The sequence below is a fragment of the Pogona vitticeps genome, chromosome 1 (assembly GCF_051106095.1).
Source record: "Pogona vitticeps strain Pit_001003342236 chromosome 1, PviZW2.1, whole genome shotgun sequence".
Lineage (NCBI taxonomy): Eukaryota > Metazoa > Chordata > Lepidosauria > Squamata > Agamidae > Pogona > Pogona vitticeps.
The window spans coordinates 345,608,498-345,627,304 of record NC_135783.1 but is presented as its reverse complement, the minus strand read 5'-3'; the positions used below and the strand labels follow the sequence as shown (position 1 = coordinate 345,627,304).

General features: G+C 43.6%; 1 protein-coding gene across 3 annotated transcripts in view; it reads left to right on the top strand.

The window, feature by feature from the left end:
• The window catches only part of BRF1 (BRF1 general transcription factor IIIB subunit), a 251,642-nt gene that overhangs the window by 221,305 nt on the left and 11,530 nt on the right, over positions 1-18,807 (top strand). For all 3 annotated transcript variants that reach the window (XR_013540718.1, XM_020800763.3, XM_078383588.1), the window contains 2 exons: positions 12,873-12,924; positions 17,951-18,119. Coding sequence is in view for 2 of the 3 variants with exons in the window: in XM_020800763.3 (XP_020656422.2) it covers positions 12,873-12,924; positions 17,951-18,119 (221 nt within the window). In the remaining variant the exon portion in view is untranslated. The remainder of the gene's footprint in view (positions 1-12,872; positions 12,925-17,950; positions 18,120-18,807) is intronic.

Below are 18,807 nucleotides of genomic sequence, written 5' to 3'. Positions count from 1 at the left end.
TAAGTTGATTAACTGATGAAGGACAAATTTGCTTGGGCTGTTAGATAAGAGGTGCTTGTTTCTAATTCTAATGCAACAATCATAAGAAAACTTCTGCCCTAAAGCTGGGCACCTGGAATGTACGGACAATGACCCCTGGCTTTCCTGACTACGGCTTTCCTAACGACCTGCAAGAAATAGACGATGTGCGCAAGACAGCTGTCATTGACATGGAACTGAGTAGACTGCAGATGGACATTGTTGCCCTGCAAGAGACAAGACTGCCAGACTCGGGATCTGTCAAAGAAAAAAACTTCTCATTCTTCTGGCAGGGAAAACCATCGAATGAGACCAGGGAATATGGTGTTGGCTTTGCAGTCAGAAACACTCTCCTGAGATGCATTGTTCCACCCACTGTGGGGAGTGAAAGAATCCTGTCTCTGCAGCTCCACTCATCAGCAGGACCAGTAACCCTCATTAGTGCATATGCACCAACACTGTCATCCACTCCAGAAGTGAAAGACAAATTCTACGACGATCTGGCAGCTACTATCAAAAAAGTCCCTGAAAGAGAGGCACTGTTCATTCTTGGAGACTTTAACGCTAGAGTTGGTGCTGATCACAATTCTTGGCCCACTTGTCTAGGCCGTTTTGGCATTGGAAAGATGAACGAAAATGGCCAACGCTTACTGGAGTTTTGCTGTTACTATGGTCTCTGTGTCAGCAACACATTCTTTAATACGAAGCTGCAACACAGAGTTTCCTGGAGACATCCAAGATCCAAGCATTGGCATCAGCTCGATTTGATCCTCACTAGACGTTCTAGCCTTCCTAGTGTTACGATCACACGCAGCTACCAGAGTGCTGATTGCGATACTGATCACTCCCTGGTGTGTAGTAGAGTAAAACTGCGAACAAAGAAATTGTATCACATGAAAAAGGAAGGAAGACCACGTATTGACATCAACAAGACTCGCGATCAAAGAAAAGTGAAGGAATTTGCCCAAGCACTCGAGGAAACCCTTCCAGGTCCAGCAAATGTAAATGCACCTGAACGATGGGAACACTTCAAGAACACTGTCTACAACACTGCCTTGTCCACCTTCGGCAAGAAGACCAGAAAGATGGCTGACTGGTTCGAAGCCCATTCGGAGGAGTTAATGCCAGCCATTGAGGATAAGAGAAGAGCTCTAGCAGCATACAAAGCCTGTCCTAGCGAGTACAACCTGCAAGCTCTTCGAGCCGCTCGTAGCCAAGTCCAACAGGCTGCCAGGAGATGCTCCAATGACTACTGGCTTCAGCTTTCCTCTCAGATACAGATAGCAGCGGACACAGGTAACATCAAAGGAATGTATGATGGTATCAAGCAGGCCTTAGGTCCATTACAGAAGAAATCTGCTCCCTTGAAGTCTACTACAGGTGTGATCATCCAGGACCGAGCACAGCAGATGGAACGCTGGGTGCAGCACTACTCCGAGCTATATTCCAGAAAGAATGTAGTAACCGAAGAAGCATTAAATAACATTGAGTGCCTGCCTGTCTTGGAAGAGCTGGACAGCGAACCAACCCTAGCAGAAATAAATGCGGCCTTGGATTCCCTCACCTCTGGCAAGGCACCTGGAAGGGACAACATCCCTGTTGAAGTGCTGAAATGCGGTAAGGAGATCATCATCACCGAACTGTATGAAATCTTTTGTCTCTGCTGGAGGGAAGGTGGAGTACCACAGGACATGAAGGATGCAAACATTGTCACGTTGTACAAGAACAAAGGTGACAGGGGTGACTGCAATAACTACCGTGGTATCTCTCTTCTTAGCGTTGTAGGGAAGCTGCTTGCCCGTGTTGTGCTGAAGAGGCTCCAGGTGCTTGCAGACAGAGTCTATCCGGAATCACAGTGCGGATTTCGAGCAAATAGATCCACCACTGACATGGTATTCTCCCTCCGACAGTTGCAGGAGAAATGCAGGGAACAACAACAGCCACTCTTAGTGGCCTTCATAGACCTTACAAAAGCATTTGACTTGGTTAGCAGGGATGGCCTTTTCAAAATACTTCCCAAGATTGGATGTCCACCTCGTCTCCTTAACATCATCAGGTCCTTCCACGATGGAATGAAAGGCACTGTAGTTTTTGACGGCTCAACATCAGATCCCTTTGACATCCGAAGCGGAGTGAAACAGGGCTGTGTCCTCGCACCAACACTTTTTGGGATCTTTTTTGCTGTCATGCTGAAGCATGCCTTTGGAACTGCAACAGAAGGTGTCTATCTCCGGACTAGATCAGATGGAAAGCTCTTTAATCTCTCTAGATTGAGAGCAAAGACCAAAGTCCAGCTGAAATGCATGAGGGACTTCCTCTTTGCAGACGATGCAGCCATTGTTGCCCACTCTGCTGAAGACCTCCAACAACTCATGAACCGTTTCAGCAAGGCCTGCCAAGACTTTGGACTAACAATCAGCCTGAAGAAAACACAAGTCATGGGCCAGGGTGTGGACTCACCTCCCTTTATTACCATCTCCACACAAGAATTGGAGGTTGTTCATGACTTTGTGTACCTTGGCTCAACCATCTCTGACACCCTCTCTCTAGATGTCGAGCTGGATAAACGCATTGGGAAAGCAGCCACCATGTTCTCTAGACTCACAAAGAGAGTATGGCTCAATAAGAAACTGACAACACATACCAAGATCCAGGTCTATAGAGCCTGTGTCCTGAGCACACTCCTGTACTGCAGCGAGTCCTGGACCCTTTGTGCCCGGCAGGAGAGGAAGCTGAACACCTTCCATATGCGTTGCCTACGACGGATTTTTGGTATCACCTGGCAGGACAGAGTTCCAAATAGAGTAGTCCTAGAACGAGCTGGAATTTTCAGCATGCATACATTACTGAAACAGCGACGTCTACGCTGGCTTGGGCACGTTGTGAGAATGGCTGATAGTCGGATTCCAAAGGATCTCCTATATGGAGAATTAGTGCAGGGAAATCGCCCCAGAGGGAGACCACAGCTGCGATACAAGGATATCTGCAAGCGGGATCTGAAGGCCTTAGGAATAGACCTCAACAGATGGGAAACTCTGACATCTGATCGTTCAGCCTGGAGGCAGGCAGTGCATCACGGCCTCTCCCAATTTGAAGAGACCCTTGTCCAGCAGGCTGAGGCAAAGAGGAAGTCACAAAGGAAGCAAAACCAGGGAGCTGGACAGGGGACAGATTGGATTTGTCTCCAGTGTGGAAGGGATTGTCACTCTCGAATTGGCCTCCTCAGCCACACTAGACGCTGTTCCAAGTCCTCCATACAGAGCACGATACCATAGTCTTTCGAGACTGAAGGATGCCTACTACATGTTTCTAATTCAATGCTGTTTTGACTCCTGACTTTAATGCAACAGACAATGATAATGCGGCTTTTTTTGCTTCCTTTCAGATAGGCCACATCTTTCAGAGTTTTCATAGAATCATAGAATATTTGAGTTGGAAGGGGCCTTTAAGGCTATTGAGTTCAACCTCTTGCTCAGTGCAGGAATATAAATCAAAGCAGATCTGACAGATGGTTGTCCAATTTTCTCTTGAATGCCTCAATCGTTGGAGTGCTCACCACCTTTTGAGATAATTGGTCCCATTGCTGTACTGCTCTAACAGTTAAGAAGTTTTTCCTGCTATTCAGCCTAACTCTGTCTTTCTATAACCTGAGCCCATTATTAGGTGCCCTGCACTCTGGGATGATTGAGAATAGGCCCTGTCTCTCCTCTGTATGACTACCTTTTAGGTATTTGAAAAGTGCTATCATATCTCCCCGCAATCTTCTTTTCTCAAGGTTAAACATGCCCAATTCTTTCAGTCGTTTCTCATAGGGCTTGGTTTCCAGTTCCCCTGGTCATCTTTTTTGCTCTTCTCTGAACTCTTTCCAGTTTGTTGGCATCCTAAAAAGTGGACAAAGTGTGTTGTCCAGAACTAAACATAGTACTCAAGATGAGGCCTAAGCAATGGGGAAACTAGTACACCGTGCCTATTGGAACGGATTAACCGGTTTCCAATGCATCTCTATGGGAAATGGTGTTTCGCATAAAGTTTTTTTCGCATAAGGTTTTTTTTTTTTGGAACCAATTAAAAACGTTATGCGAGGCACCACTGTACTTAATGGGATTTAGAGACTATAGCTCTGTTAATGCATCATAAAATTGCATTTGCCTTTTTTGCAGCCACTTTTCACTCTTGGCTCACATTTAGCTTTTGATGTGCACCAATTCCAAGATCCTTCTTGCTTGTAATATTACTGAGCCAAGTATTTTCCATCTTGATTCCATTTAGGTTGAGTCATGTAAAATGGAGGTACTTAACTAATTAAAAAATTACTAATTAGTATATGGTTGTTGTTTTCTGTTGTCAAGTTAGAACTGACATTGTTGTTGTTGTTTAGTCGTTAAGTCGTGTCCGACTCTTTGTGACCCCATGGACCAGAGCACACCAGGCCCTCCTGTCTTCCACTATCTCCCGGAGTTTGGTCACCCTAATAAGGCATTCAGAGCAAATGAGATATTTAAGGAATATTTTTACCAGTTCCACACTCCCAATGAGTTTCCATTGCTGAGTGGGCAACCAGGCCTCCTGAGTCCTTGTCCATCACTTTGTCCACTACACCACATTGGGTATTCAGTGACAGACATAGTTTTTAGGCCTTTATGTCTGTCACTTTTTTCAGTTACTTCTTTTTTTAACTAGCATTTTTGGTGATTTGAAGTGATGTACAATTTTTTATAAAATAAAAGTAAAAAAAATGATAGCAACCTGAAACACACTGATTTTCAAATACAGTGGTGCCTCGCTTAATGAGTGCACTGTTTAACGACGAATCCGCATAGCGATGCGTTTTTTGCGATCGCTAATGCGATTGCATTGCGATGTTTTAGATAGGGAAAACATCGCATTGCGATGATCAGTAAGCATTTCGCTTACCGAACTTCGCATTGCGATGTTTTACAAACAGCTGATTGGCGGTTCCAAAATGGCCACCGTGTCAACAAAATGGCCGCCTGCAGGGTTTTCGCTCCCTGCCCTCGCTTACCGGGTGGCGAAAATGGTGGCCGGATGGAGGATTCCCCGCATAGCGGTGAGTTTTTCCCCAATAGGAATGCATTAAACGGAGTTTAATGTGTTCCTATGGGTTCCCCCCCCCGCATAGCGACAAATCCAGATAGCGACGTTAATCCTGGAACGGATTAACGTCGCTATGCGGGGCACCACTGTAGGTCCAGTACAAGCATATACTTCTATGTAACTACAGTGGTAAAATTTCTGGAAATGTTCAAGGCTGTGGCAGGAGAACTGAAGTGTGCCAGAGTGAGGCCTGACTGGACTGGCAGGAAGACCAAACAAGAATATTCCACAGTACGGCATTCAGCTGTCTTACCAGTAGTTCCTTTTGCATAGCCTTATTTCCAATTAGTGTTGTACTGGCTATGCTTGCCTGGATCAATTGGGGAGTGGTGGTCCAAAATCACAAATCTCCTCCCCTCTATTTTCACCAAAATTTGTCTGCTCTAGTTTCAATCACCTAAAACTAGGTTCTGTTACCATCTAATGGAGCAAATTCTGTAAATGACAAGTGTTACGTGAAGAGTGACTCCTTTTTATCTTTGCTGAACTGGAGACTTTCAATAAATTCCTTGCTCCCTATGACAGAAGAAAAATCTGAAATGAGGAATGACCATATGTTTATGCTGACTGTGGAAACACGTTCCTGTAACGAAGTTGGACAAAAAACTTGGCCTGCTCTCCGCTATGAATCTTGGAGTTGGAACATTGCTTTGAATCCTTTTTAGAAAACAGCTGTTTTTCAGCAGTGGCGTATCTTGGTCTCCGTGTTCCTCGTTGGCTAAATGAGATGGAAGAAGGACCCTATATCTGCAGCCACGGTGGCCAGCAATTTACTCTCCCGTATAGCTGGTGTGGCGGTAGCTTTCTTTCATAGGGAGGTCAGGGTATTTCCAGAATTGGAAAGAAACATACCACAATGACAACTTTTTTGTACATCACATAAAAAACTGAGACTCTCCTTCTTGAGGAAGGCAAGAAACATAAACCATTTTCTCCTCTTTAAAAAAAAGAGCACGCAGGGAGGAGGAAAGAGAAGAAACAGAATTGTATGCCTTACAATGGGGGGAGATAAGTTGGTGAAGTTAGTGATGAAGCCTTGTTGCCTTGATCTTCAATTATTACAGTCTCCCTCAGCACCTTTAACTCTGCTCAGGATTGCTGAAGAATGGGATTTTGGAGTTGTAGTCCCTTCTGTGTTGAACTACCTTCAAAAGTAAGCTGGTCTAGCTAGGTGCACTGAAGGGAAATCAAAAAGACCAAAGGCTTCTAGCGTTTTCTCTTAAGGAGGGCAAACCACAACAGTGAATCTTGGACTGTCCATGCATGCCATAGAGAAGGGGTGGTGATGAGATATGTGTTTGTCTCCCTCACACGCCAGTGGAACTTTGTATTGCCCAGTGAAATTGATTATCATCCGATTCAATGCAGATATTGGGAATTTATTTGTCTGTCTGTCTGCCTGCTGGTCCTCATCAGTCACTGTGATCAACAGGATGATGAGGTAAATTGGCCAGATCCGGAAGGGCTTTTTTACATTGTTCAGCCCAGTTCATTGAGGCGGCAGGAAAAGACCACTGTTGCACAGGTAGATGCTGACTGATACATTTTTATTTTCTTTGTCAAGACAACTGTAGGATTAGCTGCTCCTTCCTTCTTTCTGTAGTGTTTAAATAACTTCTCTTAATATTTTATCCTTTTTGTACTGTAGTTTCCATGCCCTTTTCCTATGGACATACGTATAAGTGGTCGAAATGACTAGATAGGCGGGGTATAAATACAATAAATAAATAAAAATAAAAATAAAGCTCATGAACCCTGTTCAAACAAGTATATGCAATTATTTTAAAATTAGTAATATGCTCGGACCACAGTTCCTTGCAACTTTCTTAGTGAATTCCATGATGGTAATGATTAAACAACTATGGTAGCATTTCCTTAAATAAAGATTTAAATAAAGATTGTGAAGAAGGATCAGTTAACTAGGTTTCGTAAGGAGTCAGAACGAGAGCACCTCATTTTCATAGCAAGAAGCCAAGATTATAAGTATTGTTGGGACTTAAATATCAAGTGGGTATTTAATGTGCTTCAGGGTACTGGATTCAACCCAGGGTTCAAAACACTTTCGCGGCCTCGCCAGACAATTTCAGCAGGGAACATAATCTTGTATGTCTTAGATCTCTTAATGATACCTGTTGGCATTTCATGGTTGTAGTGGTACCATTCTTTAGCAGTTGCATCTCTACCTGGCTGTTAGATCCCAGTCTTACATTTAAATAAATAAGCAAATAAATAAGTAAAACAAACAAATATGTGCCATCAAATCAATTTTGACTTATGGCAACCCTTTTCAGCTTGCCTCCCAATGTTGTGGGTGCCCTATCGCTGGAGGTTTTCAGGAAAAGATTGGAAAGACATCTTTCTGGGCTGGTATGAGGTCCAGGATGGTATGGTCTCCTGCCTTGGGCAGGGGGTTGGACTGGAAGACCTCCAAGGTCGCTTCCAAGCCTATGATGATTCTGTGATTCTATGGTTTTCCAGGTAGAGAATACTCAGAAGTGGTTTCCCATTCACTTCTTCTGGGAGTGTCCTGGGACTGTGCAGATTGCCCAGTGGAACACAGGTTAGCTCTTATCTCAGGAGGCACAGTGAGGAATCAAACTCCCAACCTCTGGTTCCGCAGCCAGATACCTAACTCACTGAGCTACCCAGCCAGGTGACTGAAAAACAACCAGTAAGTGGTGTTACTTTTGCAACAGAATTAATCATCGTAATTATATCAAAATTAATAATAGTCTTCTGCCACTCCTGGAAGGGTGCCTCCAGCACTGTCATATGTCATAACAGCGTTCCACCCTTGCCATGAGCTCCTGACCCTCTGACCTTCAATTCCCTGCTTTTCCATTCTCTGTTTCCCTTTGGTATTTTCGGAAATCTTCCAAATACTGTATTTTGAAAATCTGATTATACATTTTTGCACATGTTTACTTGGAAATACTGTAAGTCCTGCTGTTTTCAGTGGATCTTACCTATTGGTACTTATGGATAGAATCGCAGATTCCAAATAAGTAAATCATATTTATTCAGATAATGGAATTTGTTTGTTTTTTTTAGACCAAACACCACACTTAGAAGGGGAGAAAAAGTGTATTACATATCATTTCCTTTATTTATCTGAATGTCTGGAACGTTTTTGGATGCTGTTCATAAGTTTACAGCATGTGGGATATTACCGTGAACTAAAGAACAGGGGGAACTGAATAAAACGAGTTCATCCAGGTTTTGCAAATTATTATTTTAATTTATTTATTCCCTTCCTTGGAGGCCTAGGGTGGCTCACTGTAATTATACTATATAGAAAATACTGCTGTAATAACCTCCCGCACCACATTCCCATTGTATATTCAGAGCCCCAAGACACTGCCTGCACTGCCTCCTTCCTCCTCACCATCTAAATGAGCCTCAGCAAAATGCCAAAATATTTTCATAAGAAATTTAAAACAGTGTAGAAGATCCAGCAATGTACACAAACATGTAGCCATGTAATTACTTATTTGGTCACCTTAGAAGGTAGGCTGTAAATCTTAACTGCCTCTTGAACTTCAGTATTATTCCAGAATTGAAGGACTGCAGGCCACTGTTTCCTCTGAATGCTGCTCTTGAGAGCCCTTTATAAATAGCCATTAGGCAGGCTGCCTGGGAATGATGGGAGCTGTAGTTATTACATCTGAAGGGGCACTGTTGCTATGGCAGATAGGCTGAGCATGGAGCATTGTACTGCCTTAATTCCCTTGGGCTCTCAGTTTTTCAGGATTTTAATCCTGCTCTCAGGTGTACTTCTCTGCAGCTCTGCCAAGTCTTTGAATTTTAATATGCACAGATAATGAAAGCCTTAAGTTCTTCACACATTAACTTGGATTGATCTCCTGAAAGCAGAGTGACTTTTTTTATTTTTGCCTTCTTGCCCCCCTCCTTAAAAACATTTAGTTTTTTAAATAATGAATAACAGTTCATTAAGCAACCCAAAACAGACGGATTTGGGAAGCAGAGGAGCAAATGTTTCATTTACAGCACGTACGGTGAGAAAACAGTATGTGTGTGTATTAAAATAATATATTTAGAATCCCGGGGCCTTTGCTCCGACCTGCAGATAGATATCCATGGCTGCTCTCTTTGGAATCAGTATAGTTCGTTCTTTCTTTGAGGAAGAGGCACAGTCTATGTTTATCATAGAAAAACCCTGTGCTATTTTGAAGAGTCATATATCAAAGGAGCACACGGCCGGATAACAGAGCAGAGTTTGGGGAATTTATTATTATTTTTTAACTACAGGTTGCAGAATCCCTTAGCCAGGTCAGCTGTCCCAAGTGTAACGCTTTCCCTTGCTACACTCAAAAGCAGTCCAGGCACAAGGGAGGAAAGAGCCTGCAGCCGGACAGCAGACTCCTCAAATGCTACTATAGAGAGTGGTGGCATGAAATACAATAGGACACTTTTTTCCATGGGATCAATATCCGCTGATTCACTTATCTACGGTCTGAGAATATTGAAAATATTAAAAGAAAAATCCTAAAAATATATAGACTTCTATAGATAAAGTTACTGGAACTGGCCACTAGAGGGAGCCAGAGACCATGCTATGTACTGTATAGCGCTCACTATTAAAGTTGTGTTCACTGTAATCTGTGTTTTTCAGCATCTGCCGGGGGTGCTTGGAAACAATCCCCCACAGATACAGGGGTTCTACTCTGCCACATGACTAGAGAGGGAAATTAACCATGGTTTGGTACTTGGACATGGTTGGGTGGATTGGGCCGACAGGTGTTCTATGGGTACTCCATATTCCATGCCCTGCCTCCTTCCACAGGTGCCCTCCTAAAGGAGGAGGTGATAAGACAAGGAAGCCAGGGGTGCGGCTTCCATGGAGGAGAAGGGGCAGGGAATTTGGGGTGCCTGAGCAACATCTGTGAGCTCGATCCACTGAACCACACCGAAGTGCTGAAACGTGCTTTGTGCTCATCTCTACACATAACCCTAAAGTTGCCACTCCAAACAAATGTCATGTGTTGGAGCAGTGCGGAAATGGCCTATGTTTAATTCTACTTTATTATTTTATGCTTCCTTGGTATCCCCTCTAACTGAAAAGTAAAGCAGAAATCAAAACACTGGATAATTGCTCGAAAATGGAAAGGAAACATATAAGATACATCGAAGGAGGGAAGATGGGCTTAAACCCAGTTGCTAGTCCCCACTAGAGCCGATGGGACTTATGTAAATGTTGACTGAATCAGCAGTAGTAGATTCAGTGAATCTGCTCTGGTTGAGAGTAGCAATTGGGTTTGGGCCCTTGTCTAAAAAAGCATAGCAAAGCATGCTGCTTATATACCACTATAAGTCCTTTGTTGGGAGAAATGCATCATCATCATCATCATCATCATCATCATCATCATCATCATCATCATCATCATCATCATATGCTACCCCATAGCTCTTCAAGCAGTCTCTGGGCGGTTTACAAGTTAATTCTGCAGGCTACACATCCCCCCCCCCCCCAGGAGCTGGGTACTCATTTTACTGACCTTGCAAGGATGGAAGGCTGAGTCAACCTTGAGCCAGCTACCTGGGATTGAATCCTGGGTCGTGAGCACAGTTTTGGCTGCAGTACAGCAATTTAACCACTGCGCTATAAGGCTCTTGTCTCTCTTTCCCTTTTAAAACAAACATTTTTCATGGAGAATTTATCCCTTGTCCTTCGCTGAATCCCTTGCAGCTTTGTTTTATTCTGTTGCCCATATAGTATTATACAGAACATACATCTGGGTCTTGAATGCCAGCTTAAAAGAAGATACGGCCTCATTGTAAGAGCCCTTCTGCACATTAAATTCCAATGTGACCCAGTGTAGGAATGCTTAGCACAGAGCTGCAGCCAATCCTAGTGATTTAGGGGATTCAAATTGATCTGGCAGGGGCTACGAGGTTTGTTTATCCTCTTCATGTATAAAACAGAAAATGTGATTAAAAAGTAAAAAGCAAAGTGTGCTGCTTATATACTGCCACATAGTGCTTAAAGCACACTGGGCTGTTTACAGTTTAATTATGCAGGCTACACATCGCCCACCATCCCAGCAAGCTAACTACTTTACCAACCTTGGAAGGATGGAAGGCTGAATGAACCTCAGGCTGCCTACCTGGGACTGAAGCCAGGTTGTGAGCAGAAGTTTGGCTGCAGTACTGCAGTTTAACCACTTTGCCATGAAGCTCCTATAGGATAAGAGGGATTCTTATCCTGTAGGAAAAAGTGGTACTTTTCTTGTAGTCCTGGTCACACAGCACAAGTGTGTTTCCCCTCCCTGTGCACATATTTGTGACTAAATGATAGACTTGCTTATAGTCCTCTGCCGTCTATCTTTCTGCATAAGCTTCATTATCTCCAGTTTTATATATAAATGGGTCAGGGACATGAATGTTCTGCTCATGTCATACTGTGTTTCTTTGAAACTAAGACCAGGTCTTACATTAATTTTGCTTCAAAAAACGCATTAGGGCTTATTTTCAGGAAATGTTTTATTTTACAGTCATGTCATCTTCTGGTTGCTGCACAATGCTGCACAAGGGTAGAAGGTGGAATTTCACTTAACTGGGGCTTATATGACGAGCATCCCGAAAAATCATACTAGGGCTTATTTTCAGGTTAGGTCTTATTTTCGGGGAAACAGGGTAGCTAGTTTGGCCATGAACGTACATGAATGGCGTATATATTAACCTCACTGATACTTTAGTTTTTTAAATCCACCCTGTAAATTCTTCTTGGCCCATGGTAAACGGAAAGAAAAGGTCACATGAAGTGGCCTACCTGAAATACGGTATCCATGTGACTGCCCTTGAAGATTTCTTTGAACATTAGTGCCCAGATTAGGGGGTCATGTTCCCCCGGGATGTGTGAATGAATTCCAAAAGAGAACGAAGGCTTTGATTTTCACAAAGAATTTTTAAAACAGCTTTGCGGGGTAGCTAGCAGTTCATTCAGGTGGTGTTTCTTTGTAAAAAAAAGGCCTGTGCAGTTTGCAGTCCTGAAGGTCTCCCCAGATTTTTAAATTTAGGATTTGTGGGAGTTGGGGGCTATGGGTTGGTCATCGCCATATTGTTTGGACTTCTATTTGGGGGGGGGTTGTATGTGGGTGATGTCTGGAGAGTGGGTGGATGCTTGACGGTTTATTTTGTTAACCGCCCAGAGTAGTGAGTAGTGTCCCTAGGTGGGGTGGTAAACAAGTTAAATACATAAATACATAAATAAACATACCCAGAGTTTGCAAATGTTCCCCTTTCTTTTTGAAATAACATCATTATATGCCGTCTCCTTTTAATATTGCCGTTATGATTTTTATTTACTGAGTTTGTGTTACTGATTATTTTTAGTGAAGAAGAAAGCGCACAGTTTATGAATGAATAAATAATGTACACAGACATGATTTCCTTTAAACTTATTTCAAGACGAGTCTGATCCTGCAAGATTTTTGTTGCTGTTGGAGAAGGGAGACTTACCAGAAGTTTGTTACTATTTGAGCGTTCTTTTAGTGAGTCGCTGTAACCTGATCTTTATTTCTCCTCTAATTCTTTCCAGGGAGCTTCCATGTACTACTTCATCCTTTGTGTCTCTCTTTGCTCCTCCCCCAGTTCTCTGGCAGTACAATGCCTAAGGCTGCCATCTCAACCTGTTGTTTTATATTTGCTAGATAGGCTGAATGAAACTTCATTTCTCTGTATTACATAAAGGATCTAACGTCTTGAATTCTCTCATTCAGGTTAAGACCTTTGATTTCGACACAGCTAGCAAAGAAGCCTGCAACAGAAGAGGTACGGTATTGGCTTCACAGTTCTTTATTCCCCATACCTGGAGAATCCTATGAGATTTATCACCTTGCCTTCCTCAGCAGACTTAGATCCATCTCACCTTTATGCCAAGCATACTAATAACTAAAGTGCTAGATGTTGCTTAACTTTCAGAAAGTGCCTTTGGGTGGTGGTATTCCCTTCAGACATGAAAGGGCTGCAGAACAACCATTGATATTCTCAAGAATGATAGAACTGGCGTGATCTGTTTTTTCTTTCTTTCCCCCCTGTATGTAATGGTTGGGGGAGCTAAAAAAAACACAATTCATTTTATTTCAGACTTGAGTGGATAGATGGGTTTTGGTCTTATTTACGGTGTGGCTAGTTGATCTGTTTGCAGCTTAATTTTCATATTGATTAGGCACTTTCTTAGTCCCACAGTTTTTCTTCTAGAGCAGAGGTCCCTGGTCCACAACCTGGCAGCGGTCCGTGACCTATCCAGGACCGGACCACAGGCACAGATCTACTATCACCCTGCGTGAGCATATTCAGCCTCCTGCAAGTGCTGTGTGCATGCACAAGAATGTCCCCCACAACCGTGATGTACACATGCACGCGAGCGAGGTCCCCCCCTGTAGGCGTGCCACCCCCCCAACTGGTCCATGGTTGGGAAAAATTTGGGGACCACTATTCTAGAGGTATTGTTCTCTTTAGCTTTGACTAAAACAGTCCTCAGTAACACAAGACACCTCTTTTCCTTTTCATGCTGTATCTTGAATGATAGGTAAAGGTAAGGGTTCCCCTTGACATTTAGTCCAGTCGTGTCCAACTCTAGGGCATGGTGCTCATCCCCGTTTCCAAGCTGTAGAGCCAGCATTTGTCCAAAGACAGTTTCTGTGGTCACGTGGCCAGCGCGACCAGACCCAGAACACAGTGACCTTCCCATCGTGGTGGTACCTATTTATCTACTCGCATTTTTACATGCTTTCAAACTGCTAGGTTGGCAGGAGCTGGGACAAGTGACGGGAGCTCACTCTGTCGTATGAATTTGATCTTATGACTGCTGGTCTTCTGAACTTGCAGCACAGAGGCTTCTGTGGCTTAACCCGCAGCACCACCACATCATGAATTATAGCTCAATACAAAAAACATACAAGTGAATACGCTAGTCCTGACCCCTCCTTCCCTCATTCTGCAGCCTGTTGGTTCTATATGTAAAGGGTGGCAGAATGAAATGGGAAACGTCTCTTGTACTGTACAGCAACGCTCTGCTTTTCCACGATTCAGACTCACATAGGCCACTTCCACAGAAAACAGAGGCTCTCCACTGTTGGCCCTCCATGCTTAAGAGGGTGACAGAACTTGAGACAGACAGACATACCAACATGACTAATATGTACATTGAGCGAATGTTTGAATAGGTCTGTGCACTATAGTTTATGTCCATATTATTATATCTGTTTATATTATATCTCTCACCTTTTGGCTTGTCACTCTTTGGCAAAACACATTTCTTTTATTCTCTCCCTCCCTGATACAAATCTTAGAACTCTTGGTACTGTTTCAAAACTTAGTTACTCAATCTGAACAATAGCCAAGTCTCTTCCCCCTTCCCTGGTGAGTCTCTCCGGCAGGAGGAAAGACCAGTAGTGGTGCAATTTTAAAAAGCCAAGCTGTGGTTTGGGTTGTTGGGTGGAAACTAGTTCTAAATGTTCTACTATATGGAAGTCTTTGAGAATGTCATATTTCAAATGATTAGAAACACTGATTCTCTCCCCCATCTCCCCAAAACAGCTTGCGCTTCTGGCAGAATAAATCTTTTTCTTTTTAAAAAAAAAACTTTCTGTGCCATCCTCATTAGAAAAACCTGCATATTTTTAGTACAGAGATGTTCAGGAAATGGACATGATAATTAGAAGAAGGTCATGCTTTAATTAGGGCTGTGCAATTTTTTTAAAAAATAATGGTTCAATTGTGGCTCTTTTAAATTCAGCCATTCTTCTGTGAAAACACTGAAAGCAGATGGAAATTCCTGGTGTAACAATTAATATAAATGGGGATTTTGCTTCTACTACTACTTCCACGATGTCTGTTTCTTTTGATACCTGAATTCCCTGCAGTGGTGTACTGGAGTTCTTAAGTTGCATAATTGTTCTGGGAAGCAGAAGCAGGCACAACATGAAAGGAAAAACGCTCTTATCCCCTTCACCTGTCACTCTTAGGGTTCTCTGGAGTTCCACTTGATGGTCATAACCTGCCTGCTGGCAGGACAGAGTAGATGGAAGTCCATCATGTAACCCTCTGGGTCTTGCACTAGCTGTTCGATGCCAGTCTGAAATATCCAGTTTCAGTCCTCACTCTAAGAGCCCCTTTTTGGTACTGGAATGCCTTGGTGCCAGGAGCTGCAGATTAACAGATATGCATATGCATGCATACAGTACTGCAGCCAAGATTCTGCTCAAAGTTTGATACCAACAGACTCAGGCTCAAGGTTGATTCAGCCTTCCATCCTTCCAAAGTGATAAATTGAGTACCCAGCTGATGAGGGGAGGGGGGCAGTGTGTAACCTGCCTAATTATGTTGTAAACCACCAAGAGAGGGCTTTAGCACCATGTGGCCGTATGTGAGCAGCACATGTTTTCCCCCCCTTTCTCTCCCTCTTCCATGCACATGTCTGAGCTAGCATGTATATATGCCTACTCCCCCATAGTCTAGGCAGCCGGTTGTTCTCCACCGGTTTCTCCTGAGATAGTCCATACAAGGGAATGCAGAAACTGCGGTTTTGGGAGCCGAGGAACAATGTTTTAATCCCCCGTCATCCAGAGAATCAAAGGGTCCGTGGGGAAAAGTGGGGGGGGGGAATCTTGCTCACTTCAGAAGGCACACAGGGAACTGCCAGGGGCCAGGGCTGCTTGTAGCTCTGGGGTGACTGATTGTACACCCGTGCTTTGAGACTTCATCTTATTGTAAAAAGGTAAAAGTTCCCCTTGACAATTTTGTCTAGTCGTGTCCGACTCTAGGCGGTGGTGCTCATCTCCGTTTCCAACCCATAGAGCTAGTGTTTGTCCACAGACAATCCTCCGTGTTCACGTGGCCAGTGTGACTAGACACGGAACGCCGTTTACATTCCCACCGAGGTGGTACCTATTTTGCATGCTTTCAAACCACTAGGTTGGCAAGAGCTGGGACAAGCGATGGGGGCTCACTCCGTTGCGTGGATTCGATCTTATGACTGCAGGTCTTCCGACCTTGCAGCACAGAGACTTCAGTGGTTTAACCCGCAGCGCAACCACGTCCCTTTTTTCATCTTATTGTACTCAAGTAACCTAGCGGTTACAAAAGGCAGTGCAAGTTGCTGTTTCTCTCATTTGAAAAGTTGCATCAGATTGGATAATGAATTTTTCCTTCCTGATACCCTGTGTATTTTAAGGACACACACACACACACACACACACACACACACACACACACACACACACACACACACACACACACACAGAGAGAGAGAGAGAGAGAGAGAGAGAGAGAGAGAGAGAGAGAGAGAGAGTATATATTGCATTGTAAAGAGTAGCTTTCAGATAACAGCCCTTGATGTTCCTAGGTATGATCACCTGCCCCCCCCATTTCCTGTTTTTGTCACAATTTGGTTTACATTTTGAACTCAGTGGATAGAATAGCCACTGCATGCACATATCTGTTTTCTTTATCATTTTTATTCCACCACCAATCTCTCTTTCCCTCTGATGGGTCAAATGTTATCTTAAACCACCACCCCCATTGCTTACTGGATCACTGTGATGATAGTCCAGAAAGGAGAAGAAAAACCCAAAACAGCAATCAGAAGATATGTATCAACCCCTTATTAAAATCATAGTCTGCCTTTTAAATATGGTTGTTATCCAAAACAATAACATTATGTAGCTGCCTGTTTCAAGAGGGTAATAATACTCTCCTGTTTTTATAATACAGTCTTGGTGCTGAGTGTGCCTTCTTTGCTCTGCTGCGGTGGAGTGCTACAGTCTTTCAAGGGAGACACCAAAACAGAACTTGAAAAAAATACTTTTTTGCCCTACTGTTTCTAGAATAGCTGCCTCAATAGCTCAGTGAGTTAGGTATCTGGTTGCAGAGTCCGAGGTTGGGTGTCCAGATCCCCACTAGGCATCCCGCAGTCCAGCCTATATGGCCTTGGGCAAGCTGCGGAGTCCTAGGGCACCCCGAGAAGAAGGAAATGGGAAATTACTTCTGGGTACTCTATACCTAGGAGACCCTGAAAAGGATCACCATAGGTCAGAATGGACTTGACAGCTCACCATTATATATATTATTTCTAGAATGCCACAGCTGTGTGTATCTTCTCTCATTGAGATTTGCCCCTTCTCCTAATTAAGCAATTTGATTGACATGCATCCTGCAGTGTGCTAGTAGTGGCTATTCATTTGCAGAATTTATATAAGGGTGGCATCCAGTGCATCTTCTGTTGTGCAAGTAGCTGTATAATGCTGCTTGAGTTATTGCTAGCACAGCAATGTAATACAGCAATGGTCCCCAACCTTTGGCCTCCAGATATTCTTGGACTTCAGCTCCCAGAAATTCTGGCCAGCAGAGGTGGTGGTGAAGGCTTCTGGGAGTTGTAGTCCAAGAACATCTGGAGGTCCAAGGTTGGGGACCAATGTAATACAGCACAACTACACTAGCAGGGATTTCCACCTAGCCAGGAGGATGTTGCAATTAAGTCCTTCTTTTAAAATGCTGCTGAATACTGCATAATTCATGAGGGTTGTGCATGTCCCTTTGTTTTCTTGTGTTGTTACTGAGTTCTTTGCATTGATCAGTAGGAAAGAGATCATCAGCTCTGAATTTTCAGGGAAGAGTAGGACTCCCCTCAAAAGAACTGCAAACCTCATGAGCAGGAATGTTGTGTTGAACATGACAGTGGGAGCATGACAACTGAGGGCAAGTTTTCCCTCTCCTTCCCTTGGCAATTGAAAAGAGAAAAGGCTAGAAGTAAAGAATGGGTTTCTAAAACAATGGCTTTTCTCAACTTTTGCAGGCAGTTCTTCAGAATAGTCCATCAGAAACCCAAGAAGTTGAAAAGCCAGCCAATGTACTGGTGGAAACTGGGCCTGTATCTTATAATCATGAGGAGGACGTGGAAGAGGAAGAAGTTGAAGAGGAGGATGACCACTGTGTGAGTGCCCTTCAGCTAATGGGAGGAAATGGTAAGCAAGACTTTTAGCATTTTGAAGACCTGCTCGTGCCAGAAGTAAAGTCTAGGCCCTCAGCTGCCCTTCCCGTAAGCATCTATTAGTTCTTTCTAAAATAAGCTTGATAATTCTACAGTAGTATTGTTCCTCTGCTAGTACTACTTCACCAGTGCAAATAGCAGAAAGATCCCACTGGGTGGTTGCACACTTTAGTTGTTGTAGAAGTGGGGAGATTTCAAGCCTGTGTGTCCCCTCTGTCTACAGCAGTGGGACCCAACCTTGGGCCCTCAGATATTTTTTGGACTGCAGCTCCCAGAAGCCTTCGCCACTAGCTGTACTGGCAAAGGTTTCTGGGAGTTGCAGTCCACAAATGTCTGGGGACCCAAGGTTGGGAACCACCGCTCTCGGGTTTGGGTCAGATTTCCAACTCTGCTTTGCAGGGCAAACACAAACCATAGTTTGCTTGTTCTGCAAGATGGGAAAAGCAAGCCCTGTTCGAATATTACTGATTAAGCCTTTATCCAGCTCAGAAAAGAGGAGAACGCCAAGCCCATCTACTTTGCCCCTGCTTTTTGCATCCAGAAGACAATGCATTTAGAGAGGAATGATTCCTGTTCACCTGGGGACTCTCCACACAAGCAGGAACCTTGAAGTTCTTTTTGTTTAGTCGTTAAGTCGTGTCCGACTCTTCGTGACCCCATGG